Source organism: Mustela putorius, unplaced genomic scaffold, assembly GCF_011764305.1.
Source record: "Mustela putorius furo isolate JIRA1106 unplaced genomic scaffold, ASM1176430v1.1 tig00003834_pilon_pilon_pilon, whole genome shotgun sequence".
Classification (NCBI taxonomy): domain Eukaryota; kingdom Metazoa; phylum Chordata; class Mammalia; order Carnivora; family Mustelidae; genus Mustela; species Mustela putorius.
The window spans coordinates 127,220,554-127,240,871 of NW_025421987.1; the positions used below are offsets into that span (position 1 = coordinate 127,220,554).

The 20,318-nt window shown below is 51.4% G+C and overlaps 2 protein-coding genes across 12 annotated transcripts in view; one reads left to right on the plus strand and one right to left on the minus strand.

The window, feature by feature from the left end:
* The window catches only part of SEC22C (SEC22 homolog C, vesicle trafficking protein), a 31,528-nt gene extending 23,383 nt beyond the window's left edge, over window positions 1-8,145 (plus strand). For 5 of the 6 annotated variants that reach the window (XM_004754249.3, XM_045089017.1, XM_045089016.1 and 2 more), the window contains one exon: window positions 1,266-6,197. In XM_004754249.3, the coding sequence (XP_004754306.1) occupies window positions 1,266-1,466 (201 nt within the window). In that variant the 3' untranslated portion in view covers window positions 1,467-6,197. Of the gene's footprint in view, window positions 1-1,265; window positions 6,198-6,573 lie in introns of those variants that run through there. The other variant, XM_045089019.1, reaches the window with a different exon arrangement.
* Window positions 8,146-16,326: 8,181 nt separating this feature from the next.
* The window catches only part of VIPR1 (vasoactive intestinal peptide receptor 1), a 33,604-nt gene continuing 29,612 nt past the window's right edge, over window positions 16,327-20,318 (minus strand). For 4 of the 6 annotated variants that reach the window (XM_004754248.3, XM_013057135.2, XM_013057134.2 and 1 more), the window contains 4 exons: window positions 18,671-18,800; window positions 18,395-18,436; window positions 17,622-17,738; window positions 16,327-17,166 (listed from right to left, as the gene is read on the minus strand). In XM_004754248.3, the coding sequence (XP_004754305.1) occupies window positions 17,080-17,166; window positions 17,622-17,738; window positions 18,395-18,436; window positions 18,671-18,800 (376 nt within the window). In that variant the 3' untranslated portion in view covers window positions 16,327-17,079. Of the gene's footprint in view, window positions 17,739-18,394; window positions 18,437-18,670; window positions 18,801-20,318 lie in introns of all 6 variants that reach the window. The other 2 variants (XM_004754247.3, XM_004754246.3) reach the window with 1 other exon arrangement.

Below are 20,318 nucleotides of genomic sequence, written 5' to 3' on the forward strand. Positions count from 1 at the left end.
ATCTGTCCTTAGGAAATGAGATGAACATTGCAACATTAATAGTGAGCTTTGATTATTATTTAGTTATTTTCAAGTAAGTGTCATACTTAAGGGGTGGAGTAAAATGGAGCTCTTGAATCCCCTATAGGCAGAGTTCATTCTAGTAAAAAACCTGACTGTAATTTTCTTTCCTCATTCTCCACAAAAGGCAAGGACTTTAGTACTTTCTCCACATTCTTAAGCTTTTTTGTTTGTTTTCCTTTCAATTAAAGTTTCTGTTCTCATGATACTTCCTCTCTTTTTTCTGCAACCGTCCTAGAATGGTCTATTTTTTAAGAAGGACATGATTGTCCCAAAAGAAATTTTCGACCTAGGATTGAAAATACACTCATTTTTGAGAAATCAAGACTCCAGAGCCTTGGGTGTTGCCATTTGAGGTGCTCAGAGCCTGCGTTTCAGGCGGGGTGGTCTTATCCCTCAGCCTTTGTTATCTCAGCTGTATTCCTACTTGGATAGCTCTTTCAATTGGGAGCTCTCCCCCACCCAGTGGAGCTTAAGCCTTTGTTGAATTGCTCTGGGTTTTGAGAATGTGCTTCTTGTGCTCGCTTCAGCAGCACATATACTAAAATTGAGAATGTGCTTCTTGTTTTTTTCAACTTTGAACCAAAATGCTACTTTTTACCTTTTGTAGAACAAGAATGGCCTCTTTTCTCTGTGATAGCCCTATACAGCCCTATATAGCTCTCACAGCTCTCCTGGCTGTGAGATTTTCCCTGTTTCGGAAATGTTTTTGAAGACATGATAAGGGGGATGTCTAGGGAACATTGGTCCCTGATGTAGTTGTAACTCAGGAAAAAACAAATGATAAAAGATGGCTCCTTTCACGGGGCTGTGCTGCCTGTCATGACTCCCCTGAAGGAAGAATTTAGTTGGAGGCCAGTCAGCCTCGTTGGGGTTTCTTGGCCTGGCTCTCTTCCCCTTACCTGCATCTCTTCTTTATCCACAGCCCACAGCTGGGGCAGTGCCCTCTATGTTTCTTAAACGTGTTAAAGAGTGTCGTGTTTTCATTCCTCCTGTGATATCTATGTCACTTCTCTTCTGTCTTCTGAATCTTCACTTTCATCCAGTGATTACCAGCAACTCGCCCAGTGCGTCCAGGTCGCACTTAGTAAATTTGGTTTAATAAGCTAGTGCGCGTGCGTGCAGGGACGGGACCTGCCTCTTGTGTCCGACCGGTGGCTGTTTCCTCGTCTCTGATTGGACTGTCTCTTCTGGTGTCATTTCAGTGTTATTTGTACCTGTTCTACAGTCCAGCCAGGACTAGGAAGGTGGTGCTGTTGCTGCTCTTTATCTGCCTGGGCAACGTGTACCTGCATGGGCTGCGGAATGTCTGGCAAATCCTCTTTCACATCGGGGTGGCTTCTCTGTCTTCGCATCAGATACTGACCAGGCAGCTTCAGGAGAAGCAGTGCGACTGTGGAGTGTGAAGTCGACTCTGTGTGACGAATGGATCCTTTGGCTTTCTTAGGAGGGTTATCTCTGTTTCCCTTCTGGCTTCTCCACTTCACCTTAGATTTTCACCCTCGAAGTTCCCTTCGACCAAGCCAGGCGGAGAGCGACAGTGGGGGATTTTGAGCAGGTGCAGCGGGAGGCAGGAGGTGGCTTGAGACCCAGGCCCGGCTTTGTGCTGAGCGTTACAGCAGAATCTCCAGGTCAGCACCTCTCCTTGGGACAGCAGAATTTGGGGGCTCACCCCCCAAGGAGCATTACTGGAAGATCAGAACGGAATTGTTTTGGTCTTTTCAATCGAATGACACAATAAACCACGAGATCCAATAACACTAGTTTTAGTAACTGGCAGTTGTCTCTGAGGAACCACTTTGAAACCCGAATCAGCTTTTCAGTCTAAATGTGACTTGGTTAGTTTCTTGTAGAGGGTCAATACAGGGTGAATTAAAAATTTTAAAATGTGGCTCAGAAATATAAGCTAGATAAATTTTGTTTACATTTTTTGATAACTTGAGTCCGGTATGGTACCTTTAGAATATTTAACTATATTTTGGATATAAATTGAACTTATCTTCATTTAGGGAAAGGGTAAACTTAAGCTGAGAAAATGGTTAAGAAAGCTGAATTTATTTAATTTATCTACAACTTTTTATGGTAGTAAAGCTGTGTGGGTATGGAAGTGTTTTTATTTATTTATTTGCAGGGCATATATATCTGAGTATTTTAGAAATTGAGTAACCAGTGCTACTGGATCATAGATCGTGAGCATGACCATGAGCTTATAAGCCTGAGAATTTAGTGGGCCACAGACTGGATTCACATAGAGGCACTTTATAGATGCAGGGGGCATTACAAACAAACAAAAATGCTCTTGTCATCAGCTTTGTACATGGCAGCTGGGTACCCATCATTTTAATGATGAGCAATGCCTGACCTTGTGTCCCTGTTCCCAGAAGTCCTCCCAAATTAATTACTCCTTTACACCTTTCCCAGTCATCTTAATTAGATCGAGGGCCTCATTCTTTATGAACAGGAGTTAAGTAGGTGTTAATTTTTTTAAAACTTCATCAAGGTATAACTAACCCTGTGCTCTGCAGTTACATTTTTTGTCTCATTTTCAAAATAGTTGATTGATCACAGCTTTCCAAAATGGGGCTCTGAATAAGGTCCCTAAGGTCTCCAGAAATTTCAGCCTGAGTTGTCCAGTGCCATTCAGGAGACCATTTTGGGAGCCTGCCCTTTGGATTCTTCTTGGTAGAAATCTGGAATCTGAATAGATCAACGTCAATTTCATGGGATTTAAGGTTGAATTATGTGATCTTGATAAATTAAGAAATCCTACTTTGATAGTTTTTAAAAAGTTGGAAACCATTTCAAGAGTTATTGAGTACGTGGGGGAAAGCAAGAATATTATTTTAGGGAATTCAGTTGTAGTTGGTTGTTACTGTTAGTGTATTGCTACTGAGCTACCTTGATGTCACTTTAAGAAAAACAAGTTTATGTGACTGGAAATTGTTGGGAAAATGTTGCCGCGGTCATTTTATTTTCTTATAATACAATTTTCTATTTTTAATCAAACACTATCTGGCTGTGAGAGGTATATTGGCACTATCCTCAGATGTCAAGTTCATTGTTGGCTGTCCTTCTATTCTGCATCTGCATGATTTTCTGCATACCCAGCAGGTGCATCTAAAGGCTTTCTGGGACATAATTTTGAAGAGATGGTAAAATAGAATGGGAAGTCAAGGAGGGGAGACAAATCCTTGTAAATTAGAAGCACCAAATAAAAAGGGGGGGGCTTTAAAAGTTGATAAGAACAGCTTACAAGTGAATCGTAGGTTTATTTAGTTGTTTATTTTGAGCCCCTGTGTTACTGGTGTTGCCGTGTAGCCCTGTACCCCAGATGCTCTTGCTCTTGGGGTCTGAGCCTGTGATCCACACTCAGTGGACAGTGGAGAACCATCCTTGAAGAGAAGTCCCTCCTGGTGAATGCTTCTGCAGCAGCGGGGATGTTATCTACCCCTGGTTGAAAGTGGTTGTCATCAATTAGCATCTACATGGGGTTTGAGATTGGTTTTTGCAAACAAAAGGGAAAAGATGCCCTAGCCAAACAGTACATAAGCATTGTTTAACTAGAATCCTGCTGAAAGAAGCATCAGCTTATTGGAGGAAGAGGTAAGTGATAGGAAAGAAGTTATGGGGATATTGTCCAAGGGAAATCGCAGGCTGGTTCAGGCCTGGAGTTTTGTGCCTCCCCTCCCCCCCACAACCCCGCGGTGCCATCCTTGATCCCAGGAAGCTGCTCCCTGCCCCTTTGCAGGAGTTATCCTCACTCCCCCACAGACTCATTGCTGTTCTAGCACTTTGTTTTCCCAGGGGTAAAATACTATCTGCCCAACGGACCTCCCAGGGGTGGATCTGGGAATAGATGAAATAATGTTGAAAACAAACCTTTGAAGTGCCTTCTGGGATCAGATGCTGCAAGATCTTAAACATCGGAGTACGTTATTCCCATCTACTGTATTGGGCTGGCAATGTGGCTCAGCACTCTTGACCAGGGTTTCCCAACCAAGAGGCCAAGGCCCGAAGGGTTTTCCCTTCCCCAAGTATTCTGGTCAAAGAAACGCACAAACTTTGGTTTTCATTTCTCTAGGCTAGCCTTACTGTGATGAGAATCATTCCTGAGTTTCTTCTTCCTGGCTGGAGACAGTTGGGGGCATATTTGGGTTGGCACTTCCTCTCAGTACAGGAGGCCCTACCACCAGCAGCAGGAGGAATGTGACGAGAGGCTCCTGGTTTTGCTTCTCAGGCTTGCCCCCTGTTACTTGTGAACTCTTGTTGCAGGCATGGTGAAGCGAGGCCCACCATTTTAAAGTTCCTTAAGGATCAGGCCAAAGGGTGTCAAGAAGAGTGCTGAAATTCAAACATTTGCCATCCTCTGGAGCTCCCGGTTCCTTTCTTAGGTGCCCCCATTCTCCAGTACTCCTCTGCCTCTTTCCATGTCTGTCCCATGCAATCTAGCCCTGAGCACAGAGGCTGAACCTGGAATCTCTGGAGGGATGAGAAAGCCATCTTTGATTGTAGTTGCTGGGCTGCCCTGAGGCCCAGCTCTCTGCCTCTGTGCTGCTAGAAGCTTCAGCACACACGTGGGAGTTCACGCTTAGTGGGGAGGTGCACTTGGGTATTAAGCACTGCTCACAGTCAAAGAGGACACCCAGCAGGGCCGGCCGTTGGGGTCATGGGAAGCAGGCCACAGGTGGGGAGCAGAGCCGGGGGTGGGGCTCAAGCAGCTGTCTCTGGGCAGGTGGGGCTGCATTCAGGGCTGATGTTTGCTGTTCCTGAAAGGAATCAACCCCTCACTGTAATATGGGGAATGGGTGGCCCTTAGGAGCCTGCTGCTGTGCATGCCCAGAGCAGCACCGTGAGGACCAGGAGGTCCTCACAAATACAGGAGTATTTGTGGAGATAGATGTGCTATGGTTCACATTCCCGATGTTCCCACACAGAATCCTGCCTAGGTCCAGAGAAGTTCCACTGTGCACTGTGTCCATGGTGGAGGAAAAGAGAGGAGATGTGCCCGTGAGAGATGGGGGAGGCCTGGGATCGGCTTGACTCTTCTACTCAGCCCTGCACTGGCAGGGGCAAGTAACACCCACAGGCCTCAGTGTCCTCAGCTGAGCAGTGGTGGGAACAGCCTGCTTCCCCCTGCATGCTAGCAGAAGGATAAAAGCCTAGTAGCGGAGAGTGCTGGGTGAATCCCTTGGTCATGTGCAGGAGGAGAAAAGCCTTCACCTGATACAAGGAGGTCCAAGCTTCAGGCAGCATGGTGTGGCTGTGTCTTCTTACAGAAATGGGCATTTTATGAGACTGCAATGTAAATGGACTCATTCTTTCACTCTAGAAAGGTAGTGGCTTCTCTTTCTCCTCATTAAATCTGCCTCCTTCCTCAAGTCACAGAGCTCTTGGTACCATTGGCGTTGAAGCCTCCAGGACCCAGGGAGGCTGGTTCTGCGGGTCGAACCAAACCCAGGGTCTGTCCCCCACCCAAATGAGGAGAGCTCTGATCCTCCCACCTTCTCCCATCGGGGAAGCAGTGATGTCAGACCTGTTTCTGGGGAACCGTCTTGGCAGGAAACCTGTGGATAAAGGCCTCATCAGTGTGATCTGGGAATGGTCGGATATGGAAACATCTGGCCATGTGTACTGATGACAGAGCTGCTGCCCACAAGCGCCTTTTATTTAGGGTAAAATGATCAAATCCATTGTTCTAACCTGTGCTTGGTACATATGACCTTCTTTAACCCTCGTGTGATTCTGGGGTTACATCAGAAGTATTATTTCATGAATTATTCATATGATTTGACCTCCCCACCCACCCCCTTTAGAATTCTATTCTATTTAATAGACTTTTCTACTAAAAGCATAAAAGATTGAGGCTGATTTAGCCAGGGCAAAAACATTGACTTCACATCTTAATTTTGAAAGCTTACTGTCCATGTTGTACAAGCTTCTTACTGTTTTCATGTAATAACAAAGATCTATTTTGAATAAATGATGGCTATGTTTTAACAAACTCTCACACAGTAGTAAAGCCTAAACATGTTAATGTATGTAAAGAATACTGTTTAGCCATTTATATACTATGTATATATAAATCAAATAAGGCGGCTTCAGAAGTGAGAGGAGAATAAACCCAAGGTGCTTATTAATGTGCGTGTATTCGTGTAAAAAAATTCTGAGCAACAGATCTGTTTTCCTAGAGGGTGTGAGGTGGGCCTTGCATAATGGAGGGGGGATGTTGAGAGAAGTGGAATTCAGTCCTTCCTGTCCAGTGTCTGGACAGGGGTGCCGCCTCAGTCCTTAACACTAATGCCTAGACTCTGGAATGATCATGGGTCCAGGAGAGACCCTGGAAAAGCCAACATGGCAGTCACAGGGAGCAGCCCTGGGTGGAGGCAGGCAGGGAGGCCTGCCTTCGCTGCCCACTTGGCTTCTGCTAATCTGTGCCTGTAGCTGGCGTTTACCCTGCTGTAGGCTCTGAGCTCCTGTCTACGCTCTGAAGCCCATTTGGTTTCCATCTCCCAGGACCAGCCCTGCCACAAAATGGCCAGCAGGAGGTGCAGCCGCTAGCGGGTCGTCAGGCTCCAGGCCCAGGGGATGGCACCCTTTGCAGAGATCCTTCCTGAAGCAGCTGACAGAATTCCCAGAAAGGAAACAAATGCACCAGGCTCTCCTGCCCATATCCCAAACACATCGGGGGAATTCAAACTCCACGGTTCTCTCCACCATCTGTCCCAAGTAAAAAACTTCTGGGGGAGGGCAAAATATTCCAAAATAAACACAAAGGTATTGGGTTCAGGATTTGGGAGTCAGCAGAGCCCTGGGACATCACCCGGTTCAAACCCCTTGTTGCTCAGGGGGGGAAGTTGAGGCATGTCCTAGGGAGCCAGTGACAGTGCAGCCGAGGGCTCTGTCTGCAGGGCTGGGAATAAGGTTCTCTCTGCCATTGGCGGCACCGCGGAGTAAACGGGGAATCTTGGCCCATGAAAGCTGCCCTTTCTGCGCCAGGAGGGCTGGGTGCCAGTTCAGGCTGATGAACTGCCTTCCTTTTTCTTGGGCTCTACCCCCTAATGAGGCCCGAGAGCAGAAGTGCTACGGGACAACTGTCACACATCATTGAGCAGTGCCTGTGAGGAGTGAGGCTTGGAGAGGAAGGGGTCCCCCTCAGTGCCTGGCTCTGCAGTCAGCTCTCCCATGTTGCTGGGTCGGATGTGCAAGGTAAACACTAGAAAGCTCATTGAAGAACAGGAAGGAAAGTTCCTTTGTGACCTAGGATAGAAAAGTGCTCCTAAAGTAAAAAGTTACAGGTACAATCTTTGAGGCAAAATGCTTGATGAATTTGATTAAATGCAAGTAAGGATGTCACAGGCAGAGTGAAACGAATGCGAGATCTTTACAATGTCTGAAACCGGTAGAGATCACTACATAAGCAATTCCTGTAGGTCAGCAAGAAAGACAGCAACCTCATAGAAAAACAAGTTGTAGAAGAGAAAACCCAAAAGGCTAAGAAACATAGGAAGATGTTTAAAATCATTAGGAATACAGAGAAATGCATATTAAAACAACAGTAAAATATCACCTTATGCTACTAGTTGGGTGAGACTTAGAAAGCTGGATGGCAGCAAGTGTTGGAGGCTGTGGGGGGGATATAGGACTCCACGCACAGGCCACCGGAAGGGCAAGGCCACTGCCATGGGCTGAACTGTGCCCTCCCCGAATGCATATGTTGAAGTCCTGACCCCCCAACCCAGTAACTCAGAACGTCTGTGTTTGGAGGAAGGGAGAAGGCAGCCAGCTGCAAACCATGCAAACCAAAGAAAGAAGCCTCAACCCTGCCGACACCTCGATCTCAGACTTCCAGCCTCCTGACCGTGAGAAAATAAATTTCCGTCATTTAGGGCCGCTTGGGTGGCGCCTGGGCGGTGCAGTCGGTTAAACATCAGACTCTTGGTTTCGCCTCTGGTCATGATCTCCGGGTCGTGAGATTGAAACCCACATGGGCCTCCACACTCAGCATGGAGTCTGCTTGAGATTTTTCTTTCTCCCTCTGCTCCTCCTGCTTGTGCTCTAAGTAAGTAAGTAAGTAAATAAATAAATATTGAAAAAAATTTTCTGGTGTTTAATCACCCGGTTTGTGGTACTTGTCATGGCGGCCCTCGCAAAGGAAGATGGCTGCCTACCCAAATTTCATGTGCCCACACCTCATGTTGTGGATCCTGCACTCACCATACAGCCGACAGAAGTACCCAAAATGCAGCAGCATGGATGGATCTCTAAAATGTGGAAGCAAGTAGAAAAATAACATGCATTGGATTAGAAATACATGCACATGAGATGATAAAATACTTAATAAGACTATATTGTAACAAATGTGTGTTAAATACATTTGAATGGTTGCCTACAACGGGCGGGGAGCCTGTGAGTTAGGGATAATAGGAATTTGAAGAAAAGAGAGAACGCTTGCTAGAGTCAGCAGTCAAGTCTGAGAGCCCTAGGTGAACCCGGGAGGCCTGCATTAGAGCCTCCCGGCTTCTCCCGTGGGCGAGCTGGGGGAACCGGAACCGAGGCCAGGGGCTGCCATGATCAGGGAGGGCTTCGGGAACCAGGGGCCCGGGTGGGGGGAGGGCAGAAAGCAGAGAGGAGGGGACTCAAGATGGGAAAGTAGATGGGTGAGCCAGCTCTGGCCGCCAGGGACTCCCTCCCTCCCAGACTCTCGCTGTCTGACCAGTAGTTTCCTGGCGAAGACTCTTTCCCACATGAGGCACTCAGCCGAAGGACTCTCACAGGGGATTCTCAGGGAAAAGGGAACACAGCTGTAGGAGGGACCGAGGAGCCTCCAAGGCAAGGTCTTTCTCCCACCCCAGAAACACTGTTCTGGCCAACAGAGCCCACGGCCTGAGCCTGGGGACGGGAAGCAGGAGGGGACTGGGTCTGGGACGGTGAAGCTAACCAGGCCCACCATTGCCCTGAGGGGTTACTCTAGGCACATTTTCTGAGGCCCCAGGGGTAAGAGCAGGGGCCAGAAGTAAGGAACACAGGGCTACCAGAAGGATGAACTTTCTCACACAGGGCCGGCCAGCAGGGCTCAGGGAGATAGTGAGCGCTCCACTGTGAAGGTGTGCAAACCGAGATCAGATGTGTCCCCCTAGGACCTTGGAACACGCTGTCCCCATCTCAGATACCTTGTCTCATCCCGGGTGCTAGTGTCCGCAGGGACATCTGCCTATCTCCCATAGTACCTCCTGTCGTGTCCATCCCATGGGGGTGAACCAGACGCCAGTCGTAGGAAACAGCTTGTGCCAGCTCCCGTTTGAAAGAGTAAATATTAGTCTTTTCAAGAGCTGCCTGTTCTCTGTCACTGGGCATCACAGGGGACACTGAATGGGATTTGCAAGCATGGGAGGCGGGGGCTCTTGATGCCCAAACCCAGACGGAGTCTGTGGGCCTGACTGGTCACTGTTGTAATCGAGGGCAGCAAGAAACAAGCCTCTCCATCCCCTCCCGGTCACTTGGGAAGCAGTGAGCTTCCGAGCCCCCACGAGGTACTCTCCTCCCGTATGGCTCGGGCTGCTGCTACAGAGGTGTGAGGGGGCCTGCCATGTTTTGAACTGGACCTTAAGGTCCTGGGCCCTGATTCTGGTGTCCCTGCTTTATAATCCCCTGATCTTGCGGCATTATCGGGAAGGGGGAATGACTTACTTCTGCTCCACTGTCGTCCCTTGGGGAGACTTCCTCTGACCCCTCCAGCTAACAGAGCACCCCCTTACTCTAGCCTTCTTCCTTGTGTAATTTTCCTCACTTATTTTTTGTGAGCATTTAGAATTTTTTATTTTTGATTACTGAAGTGTCGTTGACGTCCAGGTGTTCAACATAGTGATTCCACAGTTCTGTACATTCCTCGGCACTCATGGCAGTAAGTGTCCCCATCTGTCACCATACGTTATTACGATATTATTGACTACATTCTCTGTGCTGTACTGTTCATCCTTGAGGGATTTTCCGCACTGATGATCTGACTTCTCTGTTAGGGGGCTCAGTGCCGGGAGGGCAGAGCCTTGGTCACCTGGTCTTGCTGCTCTGCGCACGCCATCCATGCTTCGTAACTATTTGCTGAATGAATGTTATGGCCTCCACACCTTGAAAATAGTAAAACCAATATAATTATTATCTCCTCATCCCTGAAATTGTATTCCTCTGGATCCCCTCCATCATTACGACCTGGGGGTTGGGACAGGGTGGGCGATGAATGTCATCTCAGAGAGCAGGAAGCGAGGGTGGGAGTGGGGAGGAAGGAAAACCCATTTCAGCTGGCGGGTGGCAGGACGGAGAAGGGGAGGAATCTCCCAGACATGTCCTGTTCTCATCCTCTGGGATGAAATCTTGAAGGCAGGGGGACAAACCCTAAACTGTGAAAACAGAGGGGGCGTGTGTCCCACTCTGCACTTAGAATCAGCCAGCCACACCGTCTGTGTCCCTTAGGTGGCCTTACTGGGCAAAAATGGGAGAGCCTTGGATTTGATGGCAAGAAAGTCACAGTGAGTGCCACCCAGCCTCTCTCAGCTCCCAGAGGCCTGGAAGGGATTCAGAAGGTCTTGCCATGGGGCACGAGGAAGATGGCTGACTTAGAGCTGCTGGGCCTGGCATGGTGGTACTGCGATGGCCAGTGGTGAGGGGAGGGGGTCTTGTACCCTGGGCTAGATAGGGGCTTGGCTGAGGGGCCAGAGTGGGCCAAGGTGGGGCTGGATCTGCTGGGGCAGGCCCTGGGGTCACAGCCAGGAGAGCAGGCTGAGTGTCCCTCGGCCATGGTGAGCATCCATGAAGAAACCCTAGTACACAGCGTAGCACCAGGACCTTTGGGCTAGGCTCCTTTTCTCTGCCAGGGAAGGCACCCATTGTATCCTATTGACTTCCTTTTTCCAGATCCTGCAGGAATAACCCATTTTCCACCTCAGCTATCACTTTCTGTCTGGAGTTCCTCTGAAGCCACATTGAGAACCCACATGACAACTCGCGCATGGAAGACTTGGGGTGCTGCCGTGGGCGGACCTTGAGCCCTAGATGATGGGAGCCAGCAGGTCATGCTCTCCTGACCCTTGGGAGGGCACTTGTGAGGGGATCCACCTGACGGGTGAATAACCCACCTTCCCTTTGTCTTCCCCCATTTCCCTGCTTCCCACTTCCCTGTCCCCCATTCCTTTGTCTTGGTCACAGACTTTTGTCTCAGGCTGTCTTTCTGGAGACTCGGGCTACAAAGCCACCTGAACCCTTGTCTAGAAATCATCCATTGCTAGCTGGCACCCCTCTCTGCCCCTTCCACAGTCCCATGCATTGCAGGGAGGCTAGAGGCTACCTTTTCCAGCCCCCCCTTGCTGCTGGGGATCTGGATGCTGCCTAGGCTCTGCCAGAGGGATGCACCGCAGGAGAGAGTTGGGAGGCAGAAAGGAGGTGGCGACCATTCTCCTTATAGTGCGGTGGCTGCTGGGTGGGAACTGACAGACGTGAGTTTCTGCAGCAACCGGACACAGTGTTCCTTCTACTTTCTTGCCCTTAGCTTCATGGATGTGCAACTAGGAGGTCAGCCATAATTTCCTACAAGGTGGGAGCTGGGGTGGCATGACCTATCATAGGGCAGAAGTACGCCCTAACTTCTATTCCTCCAAACCTTCCTACATATAGTTCCCTACATTAAATATCTTTCTGCACAAAATACCTAGAGTGTCTTCTGTTCCTCTCCCCAACCTCCTGCGCTTAACCTTGACTGATTGGGCTTCCTCACCTCTACCATATGCTATACCACCAGGCTCGGGTGGAGGGAAGCCGAAAGGCCACATACTGACCCAAAGAGACATCCAGAAAGAGACTGAGAGTCAGCAGTCACTCCCTCCTTCCTTATTAGATCAACTTTCCTTTTGGAAGTTGTAGACAGAGCTTGGGTATGTGAGCTGGTCTGGGCCCAGGACCCTGAGGAAAGTGTGCAGAAGCTGGGTTCTGGCATAGCTTATCCTTCTGATAAAAGGAGTCACACAGGAGACAGTCTCTATGCCACTGCATGGCATTCTGTGAGAACATGATGCTTGGGGTACTGGCAGCCATCTTGGAAGCATGAGGGGATACGTCTATGGATGCAAGTCAAAATACTGAGGATGGCAGAGGAGACGGACAAACTACTGGGTTGAGCTGCTGCATTAACCTAGGAGCTGCCTATGTTTAGTAGGCATCACCCAGGCAGGACCCTTGCCCTCTGAGTCATGTAGAGGCTGGTTCACAATGCTTCAGTTTTTTCCACACTGACACGCTGCAACCAAGGGATGCTGGGACCTCTGGGAGCTGGGCTGGGACCAGGCTGAAGCAAGTGAGGCCTTAGATGCAAAATTTAAGGAGGTGGCAAAAAAAAATTCAATAAGCTGGATAAATACCATTCTAATGCAATATTTTTTAAAAAGCTAATGCAAAAAATACACAAGGAACAAGATACCGAGATTTTTATAAAGAGACTAAAGATTGGTGTCCTCTGCTGGGTCTGCTCTGCTTGTGTTTCCACACAGGGCACTCTGCGTGAATCTCATCTGTGGCAATCCATATGACGAAGCAGGGCTCTGGGATTTGGAGACTTGGGTTCAAGTATGGATGTTGCCAATGACTTGCTGGGGAGAAGTCCATTCTCTTCTCTGGACTCTGGTTACCCCAGCCGTCCTGCGTGGAGACTAGGGCATTGCCAGGATGGCCTTCCGACCTGTCTTCCTCATCCCCATGGCCTGCAGAGGTTACTGTCCCTCTCCCTGGGATGCTGTGTCTCCTGGGCCATTGACTCCTGGCTATTAATATCTCCGCCATCCCTGGCCTGATCAGGGTGTTTAATGACTGCCAGCTGTGGCTCCAGCCCCCCTCCCTCGGGAGAGATAAGAGCAGTTCCTGTTCCCACATGGGGGGAGGGGGGGGAGGCAGGGTCATTGCTCAGGAAATGGGCCCTGAGCAAGTGGTGGGAATGGAGGGGCTGACACTGACTCCTCACTGCACTCAGCCCAGCACTGCCGGATGGGGATGTCTGCAGATATGGACTCCCAGTGGCCCCTCCCCCATGGGAGCTGTCCTGGTCTCCCCACCTCTGACTGTGCCTTGTTGCTTTAGATCCTGGCTCAGCAGCCTGAGGGCTCTCCCCAGACATCCCACAGACTTTACAGAAAGCCTCTCCCAAACTGGGTCATCAACTCCCCAAACCTCCTCCTCCCTCACCTGGATGGTGGATAGGTGTCTTTTCCTCAGCTTACCCTTGGGGCCCTTCTCAGCAGCCAGAGCAGCCTACCCCTTGACTCATCCCCTTGGCCTCATTTAAGGAGCTTTCACTGGGTTCCTGTTGCTCATTTGGATTTGGGTGTCCCTGCGTCCATCATGGCTCCCTTGGGACTTAGAGATGCCTACTTAGTCCTGAGACAACCCAATGTCTCTTTACCTGGGAAGCTGCTCCTTATCCATCCAGCTGGTTCACTGGCCCACCCTCGTTGTTCAGCCTGTGCCCTAGAATGGAAGGTGCTGTCCACATGGTGGCTTCTACCATCGATTGATGGTGGCCCTCTGCACCAGGATGGTGGGCAGCTCCCTGTGCCTCTTTCCAGGAGGCACCCACCCACCTGAGTTAACTGGACTTTGCTCTCAGGAACTGGGGTCAGGGCTCAGTCAAGGGCCAGGGCCTAATCTGTCCCTGAGGGGCCCAGCTCTGCAGTTGGAACTGGGACAGGGATCACTGTATGCCACAAAATTCAGGGGCCTGGGTCTGAGGGCCGGGATGTCTCTAATCCCACACTGTCTCTGGGCTCACCAGGCCTGTGGCCTCGCTCCCACTTCCCTCTTGTATTTCAGTCTGAAATGGAGCTGAGGAGAGAGGCCTGCCCTCTGTGTCACCTGGCCTCCTGGGGAGTGGCCTGAACCCTGGTGTTCGGGGCCCAAAGGCCAACCTTGGTGAAGTCCTTGAGAGACCCACTAGGTGGCGACAGAGATGAGCTGGACTGGCCTGATGAATGCCTTTGGAGGCCTGGCAGGGGTGTGTGTGTGTGGGGGGGGGAGGTGGGCTGGAGGGAAGAGGGAGCACAGGAAAAATTCTGTTCCTGGTCACTCCCACTCCACAGACAGCTTGGGATGTCTGCCCATGATCTCTGCTGGCCTGAGGCATTCTTTCAGCTTCTCTCTGTTCCCAAATGCCCAACACTGGGCTTTTCACCTATTGCCACCTCTCAGGGCAGGACCCCACCGAGAGTCCTCCCTTTTGCTGCCCATGTCTTGGGTCTCTCCATGGTTGTTTCACTTGCTGCCTTTCTGGCTGAAACATCTGGTCTCCCCTGGGCTCTCTCCTTATCCTGATGCTATGACACTAATGGTTGATTTCAGGCGCTGTGGTGGACAGGCGGGGTCCAGCTTGATTTGGTGCCTTCCCATAGGCCAGGGAGCCTATAGGTTCTTTGATTTGGAAGCTGGGGTGCTGCCCTTTCCTCTGAAAATTCTCTGCTTCTAGAATCTGTTAACTCTTTCCATTTGTTTCCCCTGCTCCCCTCCCCCTCTCCCACCAGCCTGAACTCATCCCTCAGTTCCAGAGAACTGTTCCTTGTTCTCTCATAGCCTCTGTCCTCTGTGCATACCTTGTTCCTAGTCTGCTTAGGGGTCTCCCTCCAGTTGCTGTCGACACCGAGCCCAGAGGATGGAGCGGGTGACAGAGGGCTCTGGGAAGCCCCTTCCTCATTAACTGCTCATGCCTTAGCAGGAGCTAAGTCTAGCCATCCACCAGGTGAGCTGAGGACCAGAGAGGGATGGGGAACTGCTCAAGATCTATGAGAATGTCTGGATCAGAACTGGGACTAAAAGATTAGGGCTGGGTCTTCTGAACCTTACTGGTAGACAATGTCTCTGGAACCATTTCAGAGAGGAACTGAGTTGAAAAGGGGAGGAGGGAAATCAGAGTGAGTGACATGGCTTAGCTGGGTGAGAGGAGCATGGCCATCCTGCCTGTTCCCTCTCTCTTGTCCCCTGTGCCTTGGAGTAGTAGGGATGGGAACTCTCAGGGAAGAACAGAGCAAGTTCAAGGAGACCCAAATGTACCCTTCCCTCCACTCTCCACCACCAGCACCCCATCAGTGGTCACCACTGTTTGTCTGGGCAGGGGAAGAGATGGTTAGTGCCAAGAATATTCTCTCCAGCAAGCCAGAAAGTGCCTGAAACCAAAGCTAGGAACATTGCCTCCTCTGTCCTACAGCTGACCATGCACAAGGCAGGCATGGCATGTGAATCTAGATGGAGTTTGCGCTTGCCAGACCTCCTGTGCCATTGATCCAAGGGTATGTGCCTGGGGCTGTCCTCTGGGTGCCACTCTGACCTTGGGCTAACTGCTCCTGAGTTGGGCCTCTGCAGGGTGCTGGTATGCGACTGTCGTTTGTTATGGGTCCTGGGTTGTTTCTGAATAGGACAAGGCTTTTAAGGACCCTTGCAAGCAGATTTGAGCCTTTGGCAACCTATACTAGCTGCTGCTGCTTCTTCTTTTTCTTCTTCTTCTCCCCCCACCCCCACCTTTTTTTGGTACCAGTATGGTATCCCTCTTCTTCTCCCATAGCAGGACAACCTCCTTGCAGGTTTGCAGGAAGTAGAAGGCATGGGGTCAGGTCAGGCAATGGCTTCAGAGACTTCTTGCTAACTGACACTGACTTCGCCCTCCTGCCTCTGCGTCTAACCCTTTCCATTAGTCATATTGGCTCTGTCACTCATTTTGGTGACATTTGCTCTGTCCTCTACCTATCTCCTCTTAGCCAAACTCTGGGCAATGTCGACATGGTCAGCTCACACCCCCTGCACCTCTCCCTGTCTGCAGGAATCACTTTGGTCTGGAAAATACTCCCTCTTAACCATTTTGGGGACCACAGGCAGCTCTGTCAGCTGTTTTGCAGTGATCCAAGAATAGAATTGTCTCCTCTGGGCTGGATTTAGAAGGTCAGGAGACACGATGATGACCTTATACTAGGTCTTCTCATTGAGGGTCCTCATCAGAGAGTAAGGACCTTCATCATTCTCAAAAGGCAGAGGATACCACTCAATGGAACATGAGTTGAAAGCCTTTAGAACCATGTGCTTGTCACCTGGGAGTGCAGGATTCCCATCCAAAGCCCGAATGGTGGTGGCAGCTGGCTACTGTGACCTCCCCTTCTTCTCAACCTCCCATCCTCTGAATGGAGTGTGTGTGGGGGGGTACTGCTGTATGTTGGAAGCCACGCGGGAATATCATCCACCAGAGAAACCAAGCCAATTCAACCCACCATTTATTGTTGTCCAAACCTGTTTGCAGAGCTGAGGGGGTCTTCTGGCTGGGGCGTGGGCAGGAAGCCATGGGGCTACAAGGTGTGGGGTAGACCCAGGATGCTACGGCCCACAGGCTTTGGTTTGGATGATATCAGAGCCAGAGGACCCCTCAGCCACACTCCAGGCTGGGTGGTAACAATATTAGCGGTGATACAAATAACCAAGAGGATTCAGCTTGTTACAATATATAAAATGCAGCAGTTAATTTCACTTTCCCTGTCGGTCAGATCTGAGATCAAACCCTAGCTTTGTGACAGGCGAGGTCCGGCGCTGGGAGACTGTTTCCCGATCTGTGAAATGGGGTCCGTTGTTCACACCTTACTGACGATGCGAAGATGAAGAGGTTCATCAGTGCACGTCTCTGAGCCTGGTTTGAATAGTTGGCACATGTGGGAAACTCCCACAGCCCGTAAGGCAGTCTCAACTCTTCCAGCCGACCCGGGACCACTCCACTTCTGCGGAGACTATGGAGACACCTGTGCACCCCAAACTAAACTCTATCAGAAGCGCACCTGCCTGAGGCAGAGGAACTCCTCCACCGGGAGGAGCTGGGCGTCTTGGAGCACGACGATGGGGGAGGGGATGGCATCCCAGAAGAGATGCCTGAGCGTCAATGTTTCACCCAAAGGAACTTGACAGCGACCACGGGACTTCAGGCCCTGCCGAGGCGGCGGCGGCGGCGGCGGCGTGTGACCTTTAGGAGCAAGATCTCTGTCCTCGGCGCTCTCCACGTTCCCACCTACACGGCGCAGAGGACCCGCGGTGGCCTTCCTGGGCTGGCTCCTGAGAGCGGGCGGGCGGGCGGGGCGCAGAGTCAGGTGAGCGTGTATGGATTCCTTGCCCCTGATTGGCGGAGGGGGCCTTAGCGGGGAGGAGTCTGACTACTGAGCTCCACCCCAACATCTTCCCGGGAGGGAGCATCCAGCGCGCCAGCCTGCAGAGAGGTTAGACTGCTCCCGCATCCTTGCGCCCTCCCCTCCTCCGGGAAAACGCCAGGGCAGAGTTCTCTAGGGGCGTCTGGACAATGGCCTGGGGGGACGGGACAGCCTCCGAGCCCGGGGCTGGGGCTGGCCTCGCCCGGGCAGGCCTCTGTCCCCAGTGCCACCCCGGGGTGGGTGGTGCGGGCGGGAGGGGCCCGCCCTGCGCCCCCGGGCGCCTGGCGGTCAGACCAGGGAAACTTCGGCCTGGAAGCTGGAGGAACGGCGCGCGCCGGGACTGACGCGGGTCAGCATGGACACCTGCGTGCTGCACGTGGCGCCGTTGCTGCCTCCTGAGGGATGCTGGTATTTGAGGCTCGAGCCCAAGATGCCTTTCAGGTGCCAGCGCCGCCACTTCCGCCGCAGCTCCGCCTGCACCTGGGGGAAGGGAGCCTGGTCAAGCCCGCCCCTAGGAGGCCTCTTCCACTACTGACTGGCCTGCTCCGGATGGATCCTCCCTTGGCCAGTGCACAGTTGGGACCACATAGGAATGGGGGGGTCAAATCAAGGCTTTGGAGTGGGAGGAGGTAGGAGGCAGAGAGGATTAGAGGGTGCAGCCCAGGGAGGGAGGGGTTGTTGCCTGGGGGTGGCTGTATCCCCCTTCTTCTGTTCCCTGCCCTTCAGCTCACTTAGGCTCATCTGAGTGGATGGAGTTCTGTGCTTTGTAACCAGGGCTCTACAGCAACTCAGCCTCTGATGGTAGGTCCCCCCCACCCCCACCGACTTGCTGCATACAGCTGCTTAACAAACTGATGTGCCCACGAATCCCACATCTGTGTATGCGTGTATGTGTGCGTGTTTGTCTTAAAATACACATGGTAAGTCAGCAGGTCTGGGAGGCCAGGTGGGGGCAGAAATCAGCATTTTTAACAAGGTCCTAGGTGTGCACCTCCACCTGTTTTCTGGTCTGAGAACCACACTCGGAGTAGCAAGACTGAACTCATCATTGCTTTGCACATATCCCATCACTGTTTCCCGACCCTGGGCCAACTGGAGTGTTATTGCCTGGTCCCCAAGATCTGGGAGGGGCTTACCTCACCATTGAGGAAGCAGTAGAGGATGGCCACCACAAAACCCTAGGGAAGAAGGGAGCCAGAGATGTGAGGCAGACAGACTCCAGGAGCCCCCAGCCCTGTACCACCCATGGCCATGACCCCTGTGTTCCCCTGGTTAACCAAAGAGCAAAGCATACAGTAGGGGGTTAAACAGTACAGGGAAAAAATTGGAAGCCACTGGCAAAGGGCCAAGGCCCCAGGTTGAACTCCCTTAAAGCCCAGAGAAGTATGCAGCCTTTGGTCATTGGTTCATACCTGGAAAGACCCCACGACGAGCTCAAAGACCATTTTCACTTCAGCTTTAAAGTTGTGGGGAAAGAAGGCAAACACGAAGTAGTGCACTCCAAACAGGGGGATCAGCAGAAGGGTGGACTTGGCTAGCCTCCTGGGGACAGGAGAGGTGCAGACGGTGGGCATGGGAGGTAGGGATAACAACGGGGAAGTATGAGCTTGGGTTGCTGGCCCCTGGAAATATTGTGTTCACCTCTGTTCCTGCTTCAGATCTGCGGTGCCCATGCCTTCATGCCCCCCAGCTCTCCTAGCCTGGAGACAAGCATGAGGGAGAGGGAAACTCTATTCTCACCCTTCTGGAGGGGAGTCTATAAACAAGGCCAGTATGAAACCCTGAAGATAAGATACAGTATTTCAAGTTCTGTGGCAGGAAAGGGAGAGATGTTTTCAGCCCACAGGAGATCCTAGTTCCCCCTCGCCTGGTGTCAGATTCCCTAATCCTCACAGTGGGGTCCATGTCTGCTCAACATGATCAAATTACAGAGATGCCCACTCTAAATTCAGAAGTGCTTTTGGGGCTGTGAAATGTGTTGCTTCCACAAGAGACTCATTCTCTACTGGGGATGAGGACATTTGGGAAGGAAGTCTCTGTAATTGGGGTGCTGACCCCATATTCCTGAGGCCACTTGGGAGGATGCTGGGCACTCAAGTTTATGCCTGGTTTAGTATTGCTCTCTGTCTCTGGTTTCTCGCCTGTCCGCTCCTCTAGGAGTTGCCACCTTTTCTGGAATCACTTCCCTCTCTTCCAGCCTCCCCACACCGATACACACACTCCCAGCAGGGCCAGCCCCTCCTTTGCCAGCCATGTGTGCACAGCAGGGCTGATCCTCCTTCCAAATGACCCTCCTTCTCCGATGGAGCAGGGCTCACCCTGCCAGTCCCCTGACCTCACAGCCAGTCCGGGCAGCTCAGTGAGCCCATAGTTCATTGGCTGGGAGAGGTCTGAGGGCCAAGGGGTCTCTGCCTTTATCTCTTCTGCCTTGGCAGTCAGTCCAGGGAACCCTAGTCCTGTGTCTGAGGTCCCATAGCTGACTGGGGGCAGAGACTGGGGCCTTGCCCCTCCAGCTCCTTCCTGGACCCGGCTCCCAGCCATTCTAAGATCCTGAGCACTGCCCACCCTCTTGGGCCACAAACCTATTCCCCATGCCCAAGGCTGACAGATGGAGGCTTTCTTTAAATTGAAGGCTTATGGGGAGGTGAAGAGTGGAAGCTGACAGCCCCTCAGTGGGGAGCTCCATCTTCTATTCCCCCCAACACTTCTGCCTGCTGACAGCTGTTTGGTTTCTGTCTCACCCACGGAGACCTGGTGATGACCAGCTCTCTTTGCTTCTGCTTTGAGCCCTTTGGAGCAATTGTGCATTGGGGAAAACAGGGCCCCACAGGCAAAGGGGAGGATTAGGATGCACAGGCCTGATGTGCTGCCCCCTGGCAGACACAGATCCCTTCAGGGCCTTCCGTTCTCAGACTGGAAGGGAAGCTCCTCCTACGCACCCAGCGGGGGAGAATGTCGTCACACGGGGGGGGGGGGGGGAACGTGAGCCTTAGTCTCATCGGAGAGAATCACAGGATTCCAGAATAGAATCCTAAATCCAGCAGCTCGTGACATTCTAGC